At 44.7% G+C, this 25,375-nt stretch overlaps 1 protein-coding gene across 1 annotated transcript in view; it reads right to left on the reverse strand.

Annotated features, from left to right (window-relative positions):
* The window catches only part of cpne2 (copine II), a 61,650-nt gene that overhangs the window by 694 nt on the left and 35,581 nt on the right, over nt 1-25,375 (reverse strand). Inside the window, exons 11-15 of the mRNA XM_007907582.2 lie at nt 24,985-25,118; nt 20,723-20,777; nt 15,799-15,850; nt 15,113-15,246; nt 5,256-5,492 (exon numbers count right to left, since the gene is read on the reverse strand). Of these exons, the coding sequence (XP_007905773.1) occupies nt 5,256-5,492; nt 15,113-15,246; nt 15,799-15,850; nt 20,723-20,777; nt 24,985-25,118 (612 nt within the window). The remainder of the gene's footprint in view (nt 1-5,255; nt 5,493-15,112; nt 15,247-15,798; nt 15,851-20,722; nt 20,778-24,984; nt 25,119-25,375) is intronic.

Below are 25,375 nucleotides of genomic sequence, written 5' to 3' on the forward strand. Positions count from 1 at the left end.
GAAGTTGATTGGGTTCATGTGCAGCTCTACTCCCTTTACAATGGGTGTTTTTACAATTGCTCATATAATACAGTCAATTCACTTTACAGTATATTCTGTGAGTATAATCTGACGATGACTTAACAATGTGGTAAGGCGCTATATCAAATGCAAGGATGATTATTATTATTTTTTATGGATTGGATTTAACCCGTGGCGGAAAATGTTTGACCCAACATTATGAGCCAGAGGAGAAGTCACATTCCATTAGTCTAAAATTACCAGCTGCTGAAAAATATCCCTCGATGTCTTTATCTGTCGTAGCAAGTGGAATAGGTGGTTTAGGCTGAGCAGGCTATGGTGTACAGTTTTGGATGTGCATTGCATAAACAAACAAGGCAGTTGTTTTTTTTTGGATTGTATAGGATCTGGCCACTGATCTCATTCTTGTGGGTCATCGTGGGACGTGGTGCCCCTAACTCTTAGTTCCCTCATTCCCAGGGAAACCTCCACTAACATCCAAAACATCCTGATTTGAGAACCGCACCTGGAAATCCTAAGGCGATCTCGGCTGGCGCTCAGTGCAATCCTGAATCAATACATTATTCCACCAGCCCTGAACTTGGAGTTTGACTTTAATTCACCGATCACCTTAGTGTCCCACAGTGGAAAAAAAACATTCCATAAGAACTGATCTCGCACAACCCCTCAATTTGCAGTTATTGCAACATCATAACATAAACCATAAAATTCCAGTTTGATATTGCTTTTCTCTGATAGCTGCTTGGGCTAAACCTGCCTGAGGGAGCATTTTTTTCCTCCCTTTTTCTTCCAAAAGATGGATATGCCTCTCTGTATAGCGCAGCTGTTGCATCTAATGGCATTTGTTTGCAGAATGTAGATTCAAGCTTATTTTTGGATTGTAATTCAGCAGAAAAGTCAGCAAATGGCCTCGGTCAGATGCAATGTGTATGTGACATTTAAAGACATTTACAGACCTTTATATTGGGCTACGGAGGTGATATTAACGGGGTTATGAAACCGGAGCAGTCTGCTAGTGGATTGCCTGAAATGTTTCACCTTTCCGTGTCAGTGACCGCAGCTCAAATCCCAGCGACTGCTAATGTAACCTAGCAACAGTACATAAAATGAGTCTGCTCAGTTTTGAAGGAGCTACTCATTTGGAGACTGCCGTCCGCATGCTCTCCTCGTGTCCAGTGTGTGTCTCTCTCTGGCTGAATGCAGGACCATTACGTCAGGCAATGTGGAGTCATTGTTCAACAGGATGTCAGCGACCATGTGTAGCAAGAAGAGGAGGATGTACTTTCAGTGTGATGGTGCTTTGCAGACCGCCAGGGGCTCAGTTGTTTGAGACTCGACCCTGTGTGTAACTGAAGGATGCAGACCAGGAAGGTCACAAGCCTTGGGTGGAGTGTCAGGTTAGGAGTACTGCAATTGTGCTCAGCGGCTCCCAGTGTGAAAATCCAGCCAGGGTTCCCCGATCTCTGTTCAGTGACGCCTGCTATAAGGTGCAGAGCTACGGATTGCGGCCCCAGGGTCTGGGCTGCCTCTTACGCATTCCAAGGACCCAAGGTCATTCACGTAAAGTGAGATGTACTCTACAGACAACAGGAAGTTTTTCTTTTCTCAGAAGCTGATTAATGAACAGGTCGTCAGGAAAGGTAGTTGAGAGCAAGACATTTTAAAAAAAAACTAATTTAAAAAAGAAAAAGCTTGATGCTGTGATAGGAGAACAGTAGGATAGATATTCTGGAGGTTAGACCTTCTTCATCATATCAATCGTGGGATGAAAGCTACTATTATTAGTACAAGCTATTGAAGCTGAAAGTGAACGAATGTGATTTACGACCGAGGATTTATTGCACAGTTCAGAATAGCTTTCTTGATTTAAAAAAAGGCCCGATTTAAGAAAGAGAAGCTAAGTGAAGGGGTTTCTGTTATAACCGTACACCAGTGTGCATCAAAGCCTTGACACTGTTGAAATTAAATCAATTTCACCCACAAAGTATACATTCAATTCACTTTGCAGAATATTCTGTGAAGCGCTTTGAGACGTCTTAATGAGATGTCTTAATAATGATTATTATGATGATTATTATTATTATTAAGTGAGAAGCCACAGGTTTCACACGGATGGTACAAAGGTGATAAACAGACTAGGTCACTGACATTTTAAATTGTCCCCAGAGAAACGCACTACAAAAAGATTGTGATCCTGGTGAAAATGTCCCGACTGGTAAACTCATAAGAGACCCTGAAGCTGAGAGCAGCTGCTCGATCCACCGAGCCAAGCTCACTCCCTGTACACAGCGGAGATGATTTCCTGTGTTTAAAGAACAGCAGCGGTGTTTTCACAGTTGGCGGCACACAGCTACACTGGCAAGAACCCAACGGTGTGCCCGATTCATTAAATAATTAATTCACACTTAAGTGCATCGACATTGTTAAAACTGACTGGGGAATAAAGGGTTGGCATCTTCCCATGTAGAAACCTGTGAGGGAATTTCATGCGGCACGGTCAGCCCATGTACACTCAATGGTTTGAAGGATTAGAGTCCAACTTGCACATTGTACGGTGAGAATATAAGTCATGTTAACACAATTAAATGCTGACACCGATGTTCACTGAATGTTTGCTTGGCTGATTTCCTCCAGAATGTTTTAAGAGCCTTTCTCCCATCTCCTCCGAGCCGTGGCATAGTTCGCTGCTGCTATCTGCCCTCCAGCACCCGGACTAGGTGACCGTTCAGTGTTGCGGGATATTCAACCATGTGGGGAATTCAGACCCCAGGCTGGTCCTCTCTGACCTGATGTCCACACAATGTGCACCTTCCAGCAGAGGAGCATTAGGATAACATCCTGCAGGGGGTGCCTCTGGCTCACAGTGGTGAGTCACATCAAGTCGCAAAGGCGTTTTGGGCAATGACATTGTGTTTTCACTCCAGATTGGGTTCCATCCGCGATTGGGTTGAGATCAATCAATTCAATTAGGACTGGAGATCGAGCTGGGAATCTTCCTAGTTTATATATCAGTTAAGTAGAGCTTTTTTTTTACAGTTATTAGCAGAATACACAAGATCACGAAGGTGGGCTGAAGGCGGCACCGAAGTTATACCTGGGAGGTAGGAGCTCACAAAATGGCTCCATTGAAATGCCATTGGTGTGCGGCTCTTGGCGCTTGTTCTCTGGCTTTGCAGTTAGTTAATCATAACTGAGGTTATAGCGAAAGATGCTACAATAAGCCTCCACTTTAGGGAGGGTTTGTTTTTAGCACCGGTGAAACATGCTTGTAAAAACATTGGAGCCTGGAGAAACTAGTTTCCTGCGACCTTCCGGCAGTCTAAGGGTTAAAATTAATAATAATAATAATATAGCCAATTCACTTTACAGTGCATCATGTGAAGCGCTTTGAGACATCTCGAAGATGTGATAAACCACTGTATCTAATGTAAGGATTATTATTATTACTACCATTTGCATCTGTGTTATGAAATGCTAGGTTGGTTTGGGAATGAATGAAACATATATTAATACAAATATCTTCAGATATGGGCACGGAGTTTGTTGTAGTGTAATTCATTGATTGGGGGAGTGGGGGTGGGGGGTATTGCTGTTTTCTCTACGAATTGCTCAGCCATCTAAGAGCATCATACATTCCACTGGCTCTAATGTAAACCCAACGATTAAAATAAATATTGACAGTCTGAGAATAGGTACAGCAGAGAGACAGCACTCACCTAGCACTTCACAGAAAATTAGTTATTATTATACATTGAGTCACAAAGGCGTTTTGGGCAATAACATAATTAGAAAATTATGTTTTGTATGATTAGATCTAGTTTTATTTAATGTGCGCTTATGTTATCATAGCTGTGAAATCTATAACCTCGTCTGTCCCTTCTAAAGAGCCTGCATTTACACAGTCATTTGTGTAATGTCACAGCCATTGTATCATGGAAAGGTCTATAATAATAATAATAATCCTTACATTTGGCATAGCACCTTATCACGTTGGAAGAAAGTCTCATAGCACTTTATAGGAATTACTGTGAAATGAAGTATTTGTAGGCAAATACAGCAGCACAATTGTGCACAGCAATGTCCCACAAACAGCCATGAGTGAGTGACCAATTTTATTTTGGGGGTAATTGTTGGCCAGGACACTGCGAGAGAGAAACTTGGTTCTCTTTTCGAGTAGTGCCATTTGATTATTAAATCCAACTGAACAGGCAGATGGGGCCTTGGTTTATCAACTCAACCTGAAAGATGACACCTCTGGCAATGCAACACCCCCTAGCACTGCATTGGAGCATCAGCTTAGACGATGTGAGTTCAAGTCCCGACGTGGGGTATATATTTAGAGGCAGGGCACGACGTACAGAGTGTGTGGCCCTTTGCCATCTCTCTGGTGTTGGTTGTGATGGTTCTTAAAGACTGGCTGGGGCAGTGGGTTCTTCCTTTCACCTCAGGGTCCTGCGGATCCAGTGCAGACAGAGGGAAGGAAAGTCTCCTCCATCTTCTGGCTGTCAGCATCCTACGACAAATGGGTCTGGGAAGTCTTGTATAGTAATAACGATAATAGTATTAAAAAAAAATGTTTTGTTCGATGTAATGCCCTATCAGGTCAAGCCTCAAAGTGGTACCCACAATGAGTTTCTTTTGAGTGCTGTTGCCTCGGCAACCACAAAGCTAATTCACGGCAGCAAAAGCCCCACAGACCTCTATGTGTGTGTGTGTGTATGTGTGTGTGTGTGTGTGTATGTGTGTGTGTGAGTGTGTGTGAGTGTGTGTGCTAACGCTAATGTTCAACATTGTCTGGTCACGGATGGTTATACGGTGTGAGAGGCACAGACAAGAACTACTATGGATTTCAATCCAAGTGAAACCGGACATGGTAAACTGATAAAGGAAAGGGCAGCGTTTCAGAAAAGGAGATGCAGGAAGACTTTAAATGGCTCTTTGAGACTTTCTTTTTCTCTTAAGAGTGTGTCATTTCTTAGAAGAACAAATGCCTCCCCTCCCCTATACCTCTTTTTCTTGCTCTTTGACGGGACACGCAGGTCCACTGGAGCCCACCCACTCAAATTTGCCCATGTGGTGGTGGGTGGGTGGGGGACACAGACCCCACAGTTATTTGGGGTCTCAGTGGAGTGAATTGTTCTGCTAACCCACTGCTCCAGGGGAGGGGGGGGGGGGGGGAGTTCTCTGTGATATGGAAGGAACGAGTCACGATGTCTCTCTGACGGAGCACTTACATTGCGAAACTCCCGGAATGGCACAAACTGTACGATGTCCCGGACCGCCTCTTCCCCAGTGTAGGAGCGCAAGATCCGATTGTCCCCGTCCAGGAACTCCATAGCAGCGAAGTCGGCGTTGCCCACCCCGATGATGATGATGGACATGGGAAGCATGGCAGCCTGCACCACCGCGTGTCTGGTTTCATCCATGTCGCTGATGACACCGTCTGTGATGATCAGGAGGATGAAGTATTGCTGGAGACGCAGGAGACAAGAGAACAACAACAGGCCACGTCAACAGCCGGCAGTGAGCAATGCCAGGCGCAAACCTGAAGGGCTATTCCAAGTTTCCCCAAACTCGTGTCATCACTGAGTGACATCTGTATGTTAATAAGAATCATAATAATAACTTTTGCATTTAATATAGCGTCTTATCACATCGTCAGGACGTCTCAAAGCTCTTCATAAGGGCGTGCGGTAAAGTGGATTGACTGTGTATTTTTTGGGAGTGAAACACGACAGATAACCAGTTGCGCACAGCAACGTCCCACAAACAGCCATGGAATGAGTGACTGATTTTATTTGAGGGATTTGTTGGCCAGGCCCTCCCCCGCCCCGCCCCCACACCCGGGGAAAAATTGTGCCACGGGATCTTTAACGTCCATCTGAACAGGCAGACGGGACCTCGGTTTAACGTCTCATCCAAAGGAAGGAATGTAAAAACACCTATTAAAAACTGCACAAAACTCGCTTCAAAGTTAAGACACAATTCACTTCTTGCCAACTTCTGCACACTCTAAAACGCTATGTTAATGGTGTAAATCTAGACACAGGTTCTCCCCAGTTTTTTACGTGTGGGAACAAAATTATAGTCATTTTGTGCAAGCCTTAGTCAAATCCAAACGCACAATGAAACCCAGTCACCCCCATTAACCCCCAAGTGCTTCAAGGCACTCACACACAGCACATGCTGTCAAATTCACGAGAGTTTTTTCTTCAACCAGGAGAATCATTCTAAAGTGGAACTTAAAAAATGTATGGAATGTATCGTTTGATTCAATTTTTCTTTGCGGCAATTTTTGTTCAGATTTCAATACGGAAATAACATTCGTAATCAAAAGCCACTGATTTTCCTCAGGATTTGTACGAAGGGGTAGGAGGGGAAGGTGGATTTTTTCTCCTGAAGGTGTTGACTTGTGACAGATGGTGTAGTCCTACAGAAGACCCTCTGATAACTCAGTCAAGATGAATTCTTCATGTGTGACCCAAGTCAGTGTGAGTTGGTGGAATATTGAACTATGGAAAGCCTCACAGCCTGGCCTAATATTGTCCTTACCTGACACACAGACAACCCCCCACTACCCCTGCCAACGCATGCACCAGATAGCTATCAAGAGCAGGCAGGCACCCTGTTTGATTTACCCTTCCTTAACCTAGAGTGCCCTGGCTAACTCAGCAACAACAACAACTTGCATTTGTACAGCGCCTTTCACGCAGGATAGCGTCCCAGAGCACTCAGCAGGCGCCCGCATCCTTAGTCTGCACAGATTATAGCAGGGCTTTGGGCTCATCCTCAGACTCAGCTCCTCATTGCAGCATGTGGTGTGGGATTAAGAAAGCTCGCCCTGTTCTGGCTTCAAAAGCAGCGTGATGCTGTGATGAGAGCCCAAGAAGGTGGGTGTTCGGGAAGGATGAGATCGGATGGGATGAAGGGCCTTCTTCATCCAGATCAACCTTTTGATCCTGTTTGATCTTGTGGTGGTGGATACAACAACAACTTGAGTTCGTATAACGCCCTTCACCTGGGGTAGCGTCCCGGAGCGCTTGAATAATAATCTACAAAGGTGTACAACCCGGTTACAGATATTGAATTGAAAGAGACACAGTAGAAGGGATTACAAGCGGCTGGGAAGGTACATTCTGGTATAAATTCATCCGAGAGCACAGGAAAGATCTAAATATAAAATATTGGCTTTGAAACCATTAATATCAATAAAACTGCGAGCTGCACAGCCAAGCCTGTGTAAGAGTCAACACATTGCCTGCACTTCTGGCTGAAAGGCTCCACGAATAGGCAGTTTCAGGATAAGTTGGATACAGCGGGATTTCAAGGGATTGATTTTAAATTACAATGGGAATCTGACTCTAGGACAGCCTTAGGGGAGAAGAACGAATGTCTCAGGCATCAACACTGGAAAGAATCAGTTATTTTTTGGAAACCTCGTAATTTCCTGAACCGTTGGGAACTGAAATTGCCCGATCTCACACCACGAACAGATAATCCAGAGATCAGATCAGATCAAAACAACCACACTGATATTGGGCAAGACCCATGGCTGATTATTTTAACTCAGGAGCCCAGTCTTTAGGTTCGTGCACAAACTTACAGCTCAGCAAGTCGATGTGCATTTAGATACATGAGCTTCAGTTCTGATAGAATATCTGAGCAAATTGACTGTTACATTCGCCCACAAATACACAGTGACTCTACTTCACAGTAAAATAATAATAATGATAATAGTAATCCTTGCATTTGATATAGCGCCTTATCAAGTCGTCAGGATGTCTCAAAGTGCTTCACAGGATATACTGTAAAGTATAGTGACTGTATATTTTGTGGGCAAAGCGGGACAGCCAATTGTCCACAGCAACGTCCCACAAACAGTGGCCATACTATTTTGGAGAGAATATTGCACCCGGAAAGCGATCTGCTAATCGTCTAACAAGCAGGCTCCTACTTACTGCCAGGTAAACAGAGGCGTGTGTGTACAGTAAGGAAACTTGCCTAAGGTTTCATCCTGCCCGGGAATCAAACCCAGGTCCTCTTGCTTGCTTGCTTTGCAAGGGTTCTAACCACTAACACTAAAGGATTTCAGGTGAGACTGCTGAGGGCTGGTGGGGTAGTGTGTGGGTGTGTGTGTGGGTGTGGTTGGGGGTGAGTTGATGATTTTCTGAAGCGCTGTGGGACATCCAATTGACGTGAAAGGTGCTGAATCACATGCAAGGATTATTATCATTAAGTCAGAGAAAGGCAGAGTTGGTCTCAGTTGCAATGCTGCTTTACAGTCAAAACGGCAGATCACAGGCAGCAAAAGGGAAGTTAAATGGTTTCAGGAGAGGAGAAATGGCACAAAAATCTTAGGGATTTCAGAGAGAATTGAACAAATCTGATCTCTGGTGTAAAACTGAACAACTGTCAAGCCCGAGGAGGCAATCAGAACTTTTATTCAGCATTAATCACAATCAGTGTCAGAGTCCTGCTGGGCTGAGTGCCAGCTCATTAACCAGCAAATGCCTCTTGTTTTAGCTTCAAACCCAGCAAAAACTTAGCAGACATATGACAACTCCCCTCCCCCCCCCCCACCTCTCCCCATTCAGTCTCTCTCTCCCTCCCCATCCTCATTCATCAAAACCCTGTTAAACGTCTAGCACCGTGAGATATCATTAAAATTAAATATGGTTTGGCGGCTCAGTTGGTAAAGTCCCTGCCCCGAAACTCTGGAACGTTCTTCCTCTATCCCTCCGTCTTGTCCCTTCCTTCCCCCATCTTCAGGTTGCGCCTGTGAGCCTTCCTCTTCGACCGTGCTTATGGTCACCTCCCCCACACCACCCCCCCACCCGCCTCAGCATCGTGCTCTGCCACTGTCACAAAGTGTGTTTGAAAGGCTGACAATTATATTCCACAGCTTTACCATCCTGTCAAATCAGCGTGGACTAGATTAGAGGTGCTGTCTCTCCAGAAGCCTGGCCAAACTCCTCACAGAAGCAACGTGAAAGCGATATGGCTCATAAGGGATGCATTAAATGGAGCATTTCCTTCTGGAAATACGCCCATGACAACAGTATTGTGCCAAGGAGAGGTAAACCCTTCTCAAGTATACAACCTAGTGCAGATCCAGAGGAGTTCGAACCTTTGCGAAACTTATATCAGGAAGAGGCAGATGTCAAAACCAACTGTACTGAATGTTTTGTGATGCAAAGGCCAGTTGGGATTTGACCCCCCTCTTTAAAAGAGATAATATTTCCAATTCTTTTGGTGTGGATCTGTTTGATCCTTGATCTGTTGTTTCTTGCACGGAACTAAATGCCTTTGAGATTTTTCCATCGCTTTAACTAAACAAGATCCTATCTCCGTAATGAAAGACTGACCGGTGAATTACTACATCAAAGGGAATCCTGTTTGCTTCTAGTGTAGAAAGAAATTTAATGAACAGAAGCACGACAGGGTTATGGGGGGGAAAGACAGGCACAAGGGACTGAAAGGATTGCTCTTTAAAAGCGTAAGCACAGACACGATCGTTATATGCACAGAGTAGCTTCAGAATCAGTGAAACTAGCATCTTCCAATGGATCTATCCGATTCGGTGGTTTCATGCTTTATTTATTGGAACGTGGCTACAAACCTCTAACATACAATGATCTGAGATGGATATCGACCCCATGTAATCAGTAAATAATGCTCTCTGACAATCCCCCACCCCATCAAGCTTTATCATTATTATGCAACGCAATTCTTACAGAGAAGGAACGTTTCAGAGGCTGCAGTCTGTAGTCAAATAGTCCCCCTCTAGATCCAGCCACCCAGTGCGTTTCACCCACAAAATATATACAGTCAATCACTTTACAATATATTCTGTGAAGCGCTTTGAGACATGTATCAAATGCACGGATTATTGCAGCCAGAAAGCACAGAACAGATCAAAAGGAGCCCAGACTGTACAGCCTACATACACTATAACAGTAAAGATCAGTCTAGTATTTCTGGCACCGGATTCTCTAATGTGGTGAGTAAACACTGTCTCACAATGACAAGAAATGCTATAGACACATGGGTGTACGACCTGACCACATAAGCTTTTACCTTCTCATTTTAACTCCTTAAGTCCCTCCACTGTCTCACCCCACTGGGATCCTTCTGACTGGTCCCTCGGTCTCGCTCGCACCTTCAACTATTTTAAGGTCCGTCTCAAGCCCTACCTAACGGTATCCAAACCCAACTGAATAATCTGGTTCGGATAATCTTAAACATGCTGATAGGTTTCCTCTTATGAATGGACCACTTGCAACAACAACAACAAAATTACAAATAGAGTTTGAATTTCCCTGTGCCTGGCTTGAATGCACACTCTCTCCCTGGAGGGATACTCTCTGCTAACTTAACATCAGAGAGTATTAATACCGTAATTTGATGGAGTGCCTTATCATGTAGTCGAGGCATCTCAATGCGCTTCATAGGATATACTGTGAAGTGGATTGACTGTTTATTTTGTGGGTGAAATTATTAGGGTATGCTAGGTGTAAATTGGCTAAATCCAAGGCTTAGGGACCCCAGAGTGTACGCTGAGGTGGGCTGCTGCTGGAGCCTAGCCAGGTAAAACTGCAAAGCTTGCCATTGAGCGCAGCATGTGGCTAGCTTCCTGCTGCTCGTCCAGCTAGGACCACCCTACCCATTTGGGCTTTGGTTTGCAGGGCTAAGAGGAGCTGAGCGGGAAGAATCTCTGGCTCCTGTGATTTGAAACACAGATTCCAAAAGTTGTGTTAGAAAATTCAAATGGATTCCTAGAGGCAGGACTGTGATTTAACTGCATTTGTCTATTATTTAGCATGTATTTGACACGTACAACTTAAATACTCAAATTCTGAAGTGCTGCCCACTCGCCTCAGCGGCATATCCTGTTGGATTAATAGCAGTAGATGGCACTTACTGGAACAGAGAAGAAAGAGCCCCTGCCTGTAGATGTGCCGCCACCAGAGGCAGGGACACCTTCTATTCTCAGTCCAAAGTCTTATTATAATAATAATCCTTACATTTGCTATAGCGCCTTTCGGGGAGGATGTCTCAAAAGCGCTTCACTGTAAAGTGCAGCCACTGTGTATTTTGCAGGCGGAAGCCTTCGAAAATACAAAACAAAAAGTTGTGTCGGAAATTGTCTTCAGAACGTTTTAGACGCGACAATAATGGAAGCTCTGCTTATAACTGAAGGCAGAGACGCAGGGACTGAAACAGGGTTTTACAAACCAGGTTCATTCATCCAGCGTTTCGCCCACAAAATACACAGTCAATACACTTTACAGTATATTCTGTGAAGTGCTTTGAGATGTCTCAACGACATAAGGAGCTATATCAAATGCAAGGATTATTATTATTATGATTATACATTGATATGAAAGGTCTGAGGCAGAATACTCTCACCTCCTTCTTCTTCCCTCCAATTGAGTCTCTAATTGGCTTTGGGCACTATAAATGCTTCATGCTTGTTGTGATGGGTAGTTCAGAAATGGAGGAGGTAGGACTGTCCGACCATTCACTGTCCAAGGCTCTCTTTGGTTAGAGAGTGACCTTTCATCTTCTTGTTTGTTTAAGGCTACCTCACACTGCAAATGGGTCCATCAGTAGAGCCAAGATCTGAACCTGGAGACTCCCTACTGAAAGCAGTTTCATCCAATAAAAGACCAGTCTCCCAGTATTTCCTTCTGTCAGTTTCAATCTGTCAGATTAATGAAACACCCTGGCATTCAACGAGATGGACACATCTCAATTTCTTACTGCTCATCACCACTCGTTATAAAAATAATAAAAATAATGCCTGCATTTGAGATTGCGTCAAAACTTCTCGAAACGCCTCGCAGAGTTATCTGTGAATTGTATTTTTTAAGCGAACAAGACAGCCGATTTACACACAGCAAATGTCCCACAAGCAGCCGAGAAGTGAGTGACCAATTTTATCTGGAGCGTTGTGGCCCAGGACTCAGAGAGAAACTCTCTTCTCTCTTCGAATAGTGTCAAGGGATATTTAACATCCACCTGAACATGCAAGAAGGGGCTTTGTTTTAAGATGAAATATATAAACCTTATATTTGATAGCGTGCTTTCAATAACTGAAAGCACTCCCTAACGTTTCTGTGAAGTGTAGGGGAGTATCAGTCTGGATTACAAGCTCAAATGTAGGCCCAGAACAACCCACTATCTTATGAATCAAAGCAAAGAGACCCTGAACTATAAGCCAATGTTTGGTTTGAAACTGACCATAATTCTGAACGGTTCGAAATGCATAAATTGTCTGAGGTACACGTTACTTTGCATTTCCTACCTCCCGATACTGGGATCAACCTGGTCTAGTAAGACAGCTAATTTGTTTTGGCCAGCGGGGTGTCTGACACGTGCGGTAACCATCCATCACTAAGCTTAAGAGTATCCAAACCAAACTAAGCCGCCTAAAAGAGTTACCTGTGCCTCAAACTCCAGAGCAGCACCAGCTCTCAGCCGCCTTTGTGTAAAGCTACAGAGAACTGAATCCAAGCACTGAAGGCAGCCACACCAGAGAGAGAGAGCACTGTGACTTATTGGTTTATTGCTTTAAATATTGGACAAGATGTTTTTCTGACTTTATTACGATAGTAATAATACTTTATTGCATGTCTTTGGTCAATTTCATATTAAAGTGTTATTTTCTTGTTGATCGTAATTATGTTTTGATAATTGGATTTTGACGCCAGAGTTCCTGTTTAATCTGATTACTCAGACGAACATAACCGGAATGAGAATATTTAATGGTCAGTTTGTACTGTGAGACAAAAATTCACAAACCCTTCCAGTGATGGAGTCATTAACAACAGGAAGCTTAGTTTACATGTCGCGCTAACTGATCCTTTTAGCAGTGAGCTGAGCAAAAAACTTCTGCCCATTTACATGTGAAATTTTGTAATAATGATAATAAATCATAATAATCCTTACATTTGATATAGTGCCTTTCACATCAGGAGGACATTTTAGAACACTTCGCAGGATTTACTGTAACGTGACTGTACATTTGTGGGCAAACATGGCAGACAGTTTGCCCACAACAATGTCCCACAAACAACCGTGAAGTAAGTGACCAATCTTATCTAGGGGATTGTTGGCTAGGAAACCGAGAAAGAGAAATTCCTTTGTCTTCTCCAGTAGCGCAGTGGGATTTTTAACATCCGGCTAGAGAGGCAGATAATGTAAACCAGCAAAGGGAAATTCTCAACTGTAAGTGTCCACTGTGGCGTTTGAGAACATGGGAAAAATAGGGCAGAAAAGAAAGCAGGAAAGAGAAAGAGTGAGCTACAAAGAAAAATGAATAAAGAATTCATGTTTCAAAGGTTGATTTAACTGCATTAAGGGGTGGAAGGCTTAGTATGGCTTCGAGCTGGGATCTAACGTACATTTTTATATTTTTATACGTATATAATTCATAAAATCAATGACGTGCAACTGTGTAATAAACACCAGGGTTAAATGCCTCAGATTGTGATACTTGCATTCATTATTATTCAGTATTGCTGATGTAGGTTTCATTATATTTAATTTTCTTCTGCTAAACACCCATTATAGATCAGACGAACGATAGCAGTGAAAGGAGAGTGAAACGGGAACAGGTTTGGTGTTCGTGGTGAAACTCCTGGGCGCTCTCAAAGAAATAAAGGAGTCATCCCACGTTAGCTATGGATCACAAAAATTCATTAAAAGGGATGGAAATCGGCTGCCATGTTCGCCTACGAAACATGCAATCACTTTACAGTATATCCTGTCGGTTTGTGAATTTTTGTCTTACAGTACAAACTGACCATTAAATCTTCTCATTCCAGTTATGTTCGTCTGAGTAATCAGATTAAACAGGAACTCTGGCGTCAAAATCCAATTATCAAAACATAATTACAATCAATAAGAAAATAACACTTTAATATAAAACTGACCAGAGACATGCAATAAAGTATTATTACTATTGTAATAAAGTCAGAAAAACATCTTGTCCAATATTTACCTGTGAAGCACTTTGAGACACTTTTGACTAAGGATGTGTTCAACTGAAAGCTTTGTTGCTTTGATTGTGAACCAATTGATGACAATAAAAGGAGTTAAAGGCTTCATTTCTCCCAAGTGCTTACTGGATGCTCTGAGAACACACAGTGTGTAAATTTCAGACAGAACAATAAGACTTCACAGAACGACTCGTGGAATTTATGTAAGATCATGCCAACACGCAAAGAAACAAGTTACCGCCTGAAACAGGATTATTGCCTGCAAACGGATGTGAGAACAGCTGGATCTCTTCACAGCTTAACCGCTTCACAAAGTGCCCCACATTCACTTCGGAAAGAAGACCGAACCTATTCTACATCAGGTGTGACCTGCGCATTAATCGTGCGACAAGTCAGATCCTAAAAGGAGCAGGATTTAATAAGGCAAAAAAAAATTTAATCGCACAGAACAAAATTGTTGAGCTGTTCAGGGAGTAAACAGGTGCCAAGAGTAGATTGTAACTTAATTGAAAGATTTTTATTGGGGCCCAACTGGGTTCACTCTATTAAAGAGCTGACTAAGGTGCAAGATCGAGACTCACACGGGAAGAATGGTCACTGGGGTGAGATGGACGAAGGCCGCGATTAATAATAATAATAATAATCCTTGCATTTGATATAGTGCTTTTCACTGAATATATATATATATTAAAATATATATTTGCATTAAATATACTGTGAAGTGAAACAGTTGAATAGATTGATTAGGCTGCGATTGAAATTGAAAGGTTCAAAAGAAAATATGAGAGTGACCTTCGAATTCGAGACTGTCTATTCGGTTAAAGGTGTTGCATGGAGTCCACATTGAGATCAACAGTGATTGTGCAACCTCCTCCCCCTCCCCACACACGCACATACACAATTTTCTACCCTTTGATCTATTCTGAGCTCTGTTGACACTATTCAGTTACCGAATCCAATGCTAAACGTGCAGCATAACTACTTATCGTGACATTTCCCGACACCGTGTGTAAATTCGGGGGTGGGTGGGGGGGGTTGAAGACAAATGTCTCGCGAACCCCACTTTATTCCTTCTGCCCCTCACTTACCGCCGCTGCCTCCTGCTGCATGGCCTGGCCGGCAAACCGTGCCACGTGGTTTATTATCGGAGCAAAGTTGGTGGGTCCGTAAAACCGAATGTGGGGTAGGCAGGCCGTGTACGCTTCGACAATACCATCCACACCTACAGGAGGCAATCAGATTAGAGACCGGTCAATGGCTTCGTTGGACGGTCTCAGAGAGCAGCACAAACAGTAATGAGCTCGCTTGCGGATTCCAATCGCTGCCCTCGTCACGCTCAGCACTACTCAGGACAAAGACACTGGAGAAACGCCTGCATGATTGGTAGAAACAATACAGAAGCATCTCCAGCTCTGCACTGGACTAATGAGTTCAAAGGCCCGATGTGTGGCTTGAACCCATAACCCTCTGACGCAGAGGCGAGAGGTCTGCCGACTGAGCCAGGCTGGCCCCTTTAGTCTTCATCTGCGGTTGTGCAGAATTGGGGAAAATTCTTGAAATGTGGAGAAAACGACTCATGAATTCAAACTAAATTGAGCAATTTTCCACAAATCTTCCTGCTTTTACACCCTAAGACAAAATGGTCCCATGGCCAGGTTCAGAACTCAGGAAATTTCTAGCCTTATCAGCGTAAAGGGATCTGAAAATGTAAGAAGCAAATGGAATGGAGACAGGTGGACTGAGTATCCTGGTGCCTTGCTTCCCCAATACCAACCTGCACAGAAAGGGTTTGTCGGATCGAAGTTGATCGCAAACTCATGGGAGACCTGTGACAACAAGAAATACACAGAATTAGAAATGAAGGACCTGCCTGTGTTAAACTTGTTAAGCCTTGATCTGAGTTCAACCTTGCCTGTGTCACACGACTGCCCAAGGAGAGAGGACATTTCTCCTTCCATTAAACCCTCCCTCCCTCCCTCTCCTGGCTCAATGATATAGCCAAGATCGCAAGCACAGACACAAACCCTGGCCCCTCTTGTTAAGTGGTGCTCAAACCAGTTGTACCTTCACAAGAGGTTTCCTTCATTGGTGGCTGATCTCGACAGGTGGGCCCAGGTTTTACTGTCGGAATGAAAACTAGACTGGGAGCGTTTAATGGAAGTGTAACATCCTGTGGTGCTGGCACGGAGCAATAAGGGTTATCCAGCTGGTAATAGGCTCAATAAGTTGCTGCATCCCACCATGGCTATTCCGATGACAGCATGGTCGGAGCAGGAATCACCCGCTCAAAAATACATTCCTTCACACAGATTGTCGTGAAAATGTGGCTTTCACTGCCCCAGAAGAATGTGGAGTCAGAATCAAAGATGAAGCAAAAGGTGAGAAAGATGAATAGTTGGGAAGTAAGGGTATTGAGGAGTGTGGGGAAAAGGCAGGGAAATGGGATTAAACAATCTGCCACAGGTTTTTTTTGCTCCGCTGGAAACCCATCACCATGCTTAAGAGCATCCAAACTAGACTGAGAGTTCTACATATATATGTCACCTACACAGAGCAATTTCCCTTTGTCTGGAATGGGATAATGGAGAGCATTAGGTGCAGGCTGGCTATGGCCAAGGCTTGGGGGCCCCAGAGTATGCATGGTGGGTTGGGGGGGGTGGTAACTGCTGAAGTCTAACCAGCTAAAACACACAGCCTTGCTACGGAGAGCACTGTTATCAGCCTAGGAACCCTGGCTGCAGTTGCTCCTCAGGTAACCTCACACCCTAATAGCTGGTGTAAACTCAACCGTCTCTGTGAATATCTGTGGTCTCTGTTAACTAAAAATTCTGTGGAAAACCACTGACCGATTCTGCCTTCATTACGACAACAGCTTCAGAATTAGACTGTGATTCCTCTGTGGGAACGTACTCAATTCTGCAGTGTTAATATCGCCCGCACAGGTGCCTGAGCTAAGCAAGGCAATCAGATAGAACTCGTCCACACACAGGCACAAAGTTTGTGAGACTTGGGGTAGGTTAACAGCACAGACTGGCACAAGACAGGCTCCGCACCACAGGGGCAGTGAACATGGTTGGTATACTTGGTATGACATTACCAGACTACAACAACAACAACTTGGATTTATATAGCGCCCTCCACGCCGGACGGCATCTCAGAGCGCTTACCAGACTAGTTGGCTCACAAGTGGCAGCAACTAGTCTGGTAATGTCATACCAAGATACGCACCCCATATTAATATACCCTCATCTCTCTTCTGCTTTTTTGGATTTCTGTTATTCAGGTTCAAGGATATCAAACTGTACTCTTAATTTATTACCAGCCTGATATACCAGAGTTAAACCCAGTGGAGCAATCACTCTAACCACATTAATAAAACATTCATACAATCCATGCATCTTAATGGAATTGTCTGAAAATTAATCTTCATCTTTTATTTCCCTCTTTTCATTTTTAGCAGCGAGGTAATGAACTGTAATTTGAGTTGTTTTAATCTTCATTATTTCACTACATCCTTCAGCTCCCCCAACAAACCCCCCCCCCCACCCACCCCCCCAAACCAAGCGCTTTTCTGCACGCGGTTATAATAATATAATAATCCTTTGCATTTGATATATCACCTTATCAAGTCGTCAAGACATCTCAAAGCTTCTTTGCAGGATTTTTCAGGGACTATGTGTTTTGTGGGTGAAATGCAGCAGCCAATTTTTGCAGACTGCAATGTCCCACAAATTGCCACCAAGTGAATGACAAATCTGTATCTGGGGGATTGAACCCCCTTCTCCCTTCCAGGGCCTTGGGACATCCTCCCGATGTGAAAAGGGTTATACAAATGTAATTTGTTGTTGTTGTTTTCGAGTAGCATCTCAGGATCATTAACAGGCAGACGGGCGCTCAATTTAACATCTCATCCGAAGCTTTAAAGGCTTCCTGTGTAGGATCCACAAAACTCTCAAGACTGGTTTGGATACTCTTAAGCACTGTGGTGGGTTTCTGCGTGCGTCAGATGCCCGGCTGACCTTAAAAAATGTTTCTTTCGCCCACAAAAAATAAACAGTCACAATACACTTCACAGTAAAATCATGTGAAGCGCTTTGTGATGTCCTCCCGATGTGGAAGGTGCTGTATTATAAGCGAGGATTATTAGTACTGTTGTTGTATTGTGGTGGCCTCACCCACTGAGCCATCGTGTGTAGCCGCAAGGCTTTTTTAAGGGTCAGGTTAATAACGTTGGGTTAAAGGAGAAGGGGCTCCTTCACTTCCACTGAACTTTGTCATTCAGTAAAATGTTCGCTGGTTGTCTTGGCAACGTGGCTGGCAGAATAGATGTGCGATTCAGACCAGGAGAGACGGGTTATTGCAAAGGGAGTGAGCGCAGTGTATATAACAAGACACTGGCTGCCTCAGCCCTGGCTGGGATTCTGAATCAATAATTCACTCCCCCATGGTGAGTCTGTTTGTCACAGCGCTCCAACATGCTACCCTATGTGACGGACGCCAGACAAATGCTGTATAAGACTTGCAGTTGTGACTGATGCCCCTAAATTTCACCAGGTTTTAGCCCCTCGAGACCGTTTTGTCTTAATAATAATAATCCTTGCATTTGATATAGCGCTTTTCACGTCGGGAGGACGTCCCAAAGCGCTTCACAGAACACACTGTAAAGTGAATTGACTGTATATTTGTGGGCGAAACACGGTAGCCAGTTGCACGAAGTAATGGCCCAATGACCAATTTTATTTTGGGGGGACTGTTGGAGGAACTCCCTTCTCTTTTCGAATAATGGGATCTTTAACGTCCACCTGAACAGAGAGATGGGACCTCGGTTTAACCTCTCATCGGGAAGACGGAAATAATTCTCCACCTATTGACGGGCCACTTTGCTCTGAAATTGGGTGAATTAGCCTTTTGGGCTCCTGCTCTCACCTACGCCATCTTCAACCATTGACCTCAGCAAGATAACCCACCAAGAGGTCGCTTTAATGAATCCTAGCGTCCTGGCCTCTACACAGCCAGGAATTCAACTGTAGTTACAGCAACCGCTCACATTGCTATTGCAGGAATTTAAACCCTCGTGGTCATTGCAGGGAGGTGGGTGGGGGAGTGAGACTGACTCTCTGAGACATCAAGAAGATCATTAACACATGCCCAACCCTAAAACAAAGCTGCAAACAAATCAGGGTCGTCGCGGGACAAATACAGCTGCCTCCATCTGTCTGAAACCTCCTGCTGTCAGTGAATTGAATCATCTGCTTTGCCTCCATGTCCACAGTGGTTGGACCCAGAGCTGCGATCTCTTACCCACATTCGCAGTAATTCATTCAGAGCGTGCCCACATCTGGTTACCTCATTAAAGCAATATAACCAGTGGCGCACAGCTAAGTTCAACAGCGTTAAACCAGTTTTAATGAAGAGGAAAGTTTCAGAGTGCAGTTTTATTTTCCGTTCTTAAATATGGAAGTATTCTTTTCATACTTATTGCAATCAGTCTGGTTGGAAGCTGTGTGATTCTGAGCTGTAACCAAGTCTCAGTCATAAACTGGGAAATCCAGGTCAATGGATCATCGGTCTCTTACGTAAGTGGGTGTGTGTGATAGAGGAACCTTTCCAGCAGCAGGCAGGAGGTGACGGAAAACTTTGGTTTTAGTTGGTAAAATGTACCACCAATCGGAGAATTTTTTTTTAGGAAAGTTTATCGGTTTAACAAACTGCACGGCCTCACTACGCAGTTCCCTTCTCTCTCTAACCATCTCAACCAACACACAGCCGAGTGCCAAGAAAGCTTCTGACTGGTTAAGGATTCCTGTAGAACCTGATAAAACCATAGCGCTCGGAGCTCAGCTCACTTAATCCCCCAAGACACAATTTGATTGATTTTAAAATCTTCATTCGACTAAATGGGACCTTTAAGAGCAAGCTGCCAGTGTAAGCCCACGAATAAATCTACTAATCATCTGCTGCACTAACTGTGTAAAGGGAAAGTATTTGATCATCAGCAGGAAATCTTTAATCTTTTGATTCAGGTTTTTACACATTTGAGGTTCTTCGATTCGCCGATAGATTTTTTCCATTCCAAGCCAGAACCTCAATGAACTCCCACCACGGACCCCTCCACCTCGTCCCAACCCCACTGCCCTTAAAACCTGTCACTTGGGCCTTGTCTGTGGTCACCCCCCTCTTCCCTCCACTCTCTCCGCACCACCCCCACCCATTCAGCACCCAACCCAGTCACTGTAAAGCCCACAAAATATACAGTCACTTCACTTTACAATATTTCTGTGAAGCACTTTAAGTCGTCTAAATGATGTGATAAGGTGCTATATCAGTTGCAAGGATTATTATTTAGTTATTATAAAGCACTCCCAAGATATAATTGTACGTGAGATCAAATGTGGCCTCTGGAAGTAACAAGTCAGTCAGGTTGGATACTTAAAGGCAGCAGTGAGTGAAGTGGCTTAACACTGCCCTGGTTGAGCTGCATTTGAACAAGCCTCTCCGAGGGCAAAGAGTAGAGAGCTACACCCACCATCCCGTCCTGTCCCATCCCGTCCTGTCCCATCCCGTCCGCCAGTGATTCCCATTTAAGATCGACCAGGACTCAGACAAACCCATGTTCAACATTGTATAGGGCAAACACGAGACTGTTACATCACATATCACTGTAAGGAACCTCCCAGAGCAAGAGACAAGTGTCTTACCTTCCAGTCCGGGGGCAACTGTGCACCGAAGCCAAGAGCAGGGAACATCTTGTCACTATAGGGGTGGGGGGGGAGGGGGAGAAGAGGGTGTAAAAATACACACAGAAAGAGAGTTGTCACTGCAAAATCTCAGCAGTTATTACAGAGAAATGTTAATCATTTTCCAGGACATCTCTACTCCAGCAGTGTCCATGGAAACAGCTGTTGGTTGAATAATTATGGGAACGATTGGCAGCATTAAACTGCGTCCAGGCTGGTGAACAGAACCTCAAACAGATCGCTGACCCCCCACCCCGCTCCCCTCCTCTCCCTTTCCCCTCCCCCTCTCATCGCCCCGCACATGTGTGTTGGCTGCCAACTAGCCTCTAAGGCAGCCCATGGCACCAGCAGTTTTTATGGTACACTTGCCAGCCTCATGGCAGCTTTTGTTGGACAGACGACTGGCCAGGACAGTGATGTCTTGTGCGGCTTTGAGTGCTGTGCCATTGATGGCGATTTCAGGCCGTTCCAACGAGTGATTTGGGCGAAAATCCAAACGGTGTGGTCGACTGATAAAGCAAAGCACGGAGCGAGACATTATAAATGCACGTTGTTGTTGTTGTTGTTTTGAGCAGAAAGAGAAGGGGGAAGGGCTGGCTTTCTGCAAGGAGAAGATCGAGTGGGACAAAGCATCTTCTTTGGATGACACCTTACGCGTGCGTCTGACTGTTCCTGTCCTCTTCACCGTGCTATTCTGCATCTGTCCACTAAGAGGTGTGAGAGTTCGCCTGCGCTGGAGGTTTGCCTGAGGGCAAATAATATTACAGTAATAATCTTTGTGTTTAATACAGCGCCTTTCCTGTCAGCAGGATGCCTCAAAGCGCTTTATATAAATCATTCCATTTTCTTCATCTCTCCCTCTTCCTCTCTCTGCCTCTCTCTCTCTCTCTCTGTGTCTCTTTCTCTCTCTCTCTCTCTCCGTGCGGTACAGTGAGATTTGGGGAGGCGATTGTGTGGGAAATTGCAGAGACAAAGATACGGGGTGACCAAAAAGTCGTGGTATCTACCCTATAATCTAAAAAAAAATCAGCATTTCCTTAAGACTTATTAGACATTGTAATGGTATGGCAACTTTTTTGACCACCCTGTATATCGTGTTGGTGAACCAACATGTCACCCAACAGGACAGTTGCTTTCGTCTGGCAAACTCTGGGCAGGGTTCGATCAGTTTTAAACACACGGGTGTCTCACGCTCTGGCGATTCATTGTACTTGTGCACGCCCTGCCTTCTGTATCCGTAGAGTACTCCAACAAAGGGAAGTAGCTTGGTTAGCTTTCAAAAGTGGAACGAGATAGATATCTAAAAAAAAGGAGTCATTTGCAGGGGTTATGGGAGGAAAGGCAGGCAAATGGGACTAAAAGGATTGCTCTTTAAAAGAGCCAGCACATAAACTATGGGCCAAATGGCTTTCTTCAATGCTGTGAACGTCTCTAGTTCTATTTGTGAAACGGCCTCGGTTCCAAATTGAAGGCCAGACACCCGGGTTGTGCAATAAATTTTCGTGGGTTGGAACGTTTCCCTCCCGTACAACAGCCGTTCCTCAGGCACCTTCATTCCTACAACCCTGGGTTCAGTTTCTCCATTATAATAAGTGGCCTCAAAAGCCTCTGTCTCACTGACTACACCTGCCTGAGGGAGCTACAGGGTGACCCAATAACAAAGGGTTTTTATGTGGGTTCTCTATGTGAGAGGAAGCGAGACGTGTTATTTTAAAGGCGTCAGAGGTGCAGAGGGTGCACATTGTACACATTTCTCATCCCTTCAGAGTGTGCAGCTTCGCTTTGCAGACACAAGGGAGCAGAGGCCAAATGCTGGAGGAAAGGCAGGCGTGTTGGACGACAGGCTCTCAGTCTGACACAAAAGCCTTTTATCGGAAATCTTTGTCCGCTCGAGTCTGAAGAGAGAATCGATCGGAAGCAGAAACAGACTTTGCTAACCCCAGAGCACAGAGGCCAGCAGCCACCCTTCTGCCTGGCTGATATCTGATGGTTGATCGGACCCAGCTCAGTCTATATTGCTCGATATCACACTCTCCGCTTCACCAGCTCCAACCGCCTCAATGATAACACAAGTGTGCTGTGGTTTTGACGGGTTGTTTAGTGCCATTATTACAGGGGGACTCTTTGCAGGTTCCTCATTCTTTCAGACACAACTGAAGTGAAAGCTCTCGGGGGAAAAACTCTTCCTCCCTCTTATACTCCAGCAGTTACCCCCAAATGCACACTCAGGGTTCCCAACACCAAAATACTCCGGGATTAGATAAGAATGGTGTGTCCTTCCGGAGAGAGAGTGTGTGCTCCATACTGGACAAATGGAAGCCATGTGTAATGTGGAACTCAGTGTTTGCATTTGATACAGCCCCTAATTACCCTAATCGTTAAAATTTCTCAAAGCGCTTCACAGAATATGCTGTAAAATGAATTTTGTGGGGAAAAACAGGGCAGCCAATTGCACACAGCAGTGTCCAACAAACAGTCATGGATTGAGTGACCAAAATATTATTTTTTTAAATTTATTCTTTTTGGAGGGAATTACTACCCTCAGAAAGAGATCTGCCAATCGACTAACAACCAGGTCCTACTTACTGCTAGGTAAACAGAGGCGTGTGGAGTAAGGAAACTTGCCTAAGGTTTGGCCCTGCTGGGAATCAAATCCAGATCCTCTCGCTTGCGAGGCAAGTCTTTTCCCTCCCCACCCCTCTCCCTTTCAGCTCCCATCCCCCAGCTCGCGTGCCCGGCCAACAGCGTTTTGAGCTGTTCTCCCAACATGGTGTGGAGAGACTCTTTCACTGCGCTGTGCTTTGGTGCGGAGAGCATAAAGCACGCTGATGGGTTTCTGAGCCTGATATCCGCTGACCAAAAAGGCAACGGACGCAGCTTCCCACTACTCTGTGGCCCCCGTGGTGAGGCACTTTCAATAAAAGCAATGGGACAAGTTCCAATCACCAAAGCACTGCTTTAAATGGTCCATTCTTTCCTACTTGTGATTGCCTCTGAGAAGGAAGGAGGGAAACCAGTTGCAACAAGCTTCATTTGCTGCAAGGCACAAAGGAAGTTCAGCACAAAGGTTAATAGAGAACATACAAGTGTCAAAACCACATAAGCTCGCTGACACACAGCCCAGCGTTTCAACTGGGATCTTCAATATCTCTGACACCAAATCACAATCAACCTCCCTCTACACGATCCAAAGCATCACCACCACCTTTTTGAAGTCTGCACCTTGACAACCTCAACGTCTGTGTCTTTAAAGACAGCTGAGGGTGAATTTTCCCCTGGGTCTACATTTACTGCAATTTCTTCTCATTTTGGAGCGTTCAGAATTTGGCAAATTGTTGAATTCAGTCTGATCACTGAAACTGTTTTTCTTTCAGTCTTAAAAAAAGAAACAGAAAAACGGCTCCAAAAATAACGTGACTGGGTTTGAGAATTGGCCAAGTTTTGGACGCTCTGAATTGGTGCACTTAATGCCTAACAATGAGCCATGTCAGCCTGGCCCGGTTTTGTCTCAGGGTCAGAAGGTTCTGGGTGCAAGTCCCATGTTGTTTTTTTAACTCCTGGTCTAGGCTTCCACCAGCGCAGAGCTGAGCGTATTTGAGATGTTAAACCAATATGCCACCTGCCTGTACAAATGGACATTAAAGACATTAAAGACCCTGTGGCACTATTCAAAAGAGAAAGGAGTTTCTCCCAATGTCCTGGCCAACAATCCCTCAGTGTATAACAACAGCAACAAATTGCATTTATATAGTGCCTTTCATGTCAGGAGGAAATCCCGAGTACTTAGCATCCGTGCTGGGGGTTGGAATCTGGAGAGCTGGAGGTCAAGTGGGGGTTGGGGGTTGAAGGTTGACTGTAGGTTCTGTTGAAGACGAAGGTCTTGAGACAGGTCTGGGAGGAAGCAAGGGAAGGGGTCGAGGCCGAGGGACCCTGGGATGGAGTTCTCGAATATGGGTGCAGAAAGGCTAAAGGCCTGAGCCCCGATGGTGAAGTGGGCAGGGTGGGGGACCTCTGAATACCACACTTTATACAGAGGTCATGGTGTATAATGAGCACGGGTTGTATATGTACAGATTAGACATTGCATACTGAGTGCACAGTACAGCGTGCAGGATGTGTGGAGAACAGACACTGCACAGAGCGAATGTCGCAGACTGGACGCACGGTAACACCCCAACACGATGCAGTTTAAGCTGCGCGAGAGGCAGTGATGAGGAGCTCACGTGTCGTAATCCTGGATGATTTGACCCACGGCCCAGATGGCGGACAGGTACTCGTTGGATCCCTCGGGGTTGATGTAATGGAGCGAGCTGGCGTCCCGAGGGCTTCCGTTGGATGCCGTGAAGTCGATCCCGACCTGAGTACAAAACGCAAGACCGTTAAGATGCCCGTCAAACAAGAACTGAGTTGCGCTGGTTCCGCTATGGAGTTATCTGGCTGTTCGGGTGGACGTTAAAGATTTCACGGTACTATTCGAAAAGAGAGCAATCAACTGGCCAAGAATTCCCCCAGATAACATTGGCCATTCAATTCACGGCCGCTTGTGGGACATTCTTGTGTGGAGATTGGCTGCCGAAATCGCCAACAAAACACACAATTACTACGCTTTACAGT

Source organism: Callorhinchus milii, unplaced genomic scaffold (assembly GCF_018977255.1).
Source record: "Callorhinchus milii isolate IMCB2004 unplaced genomic scaffold, IMCB_Cmil_1.0 Scaffold14, whole genome shotgun sequence".
NCBI classification, from domain to species: domain Eukaryota; kingdom Metazoa; phylum Chordata; class Chondrichthyes; order Chimaeriformes; family Callorhinchidae; genus Callorhinchus; species Callorhinchus milii.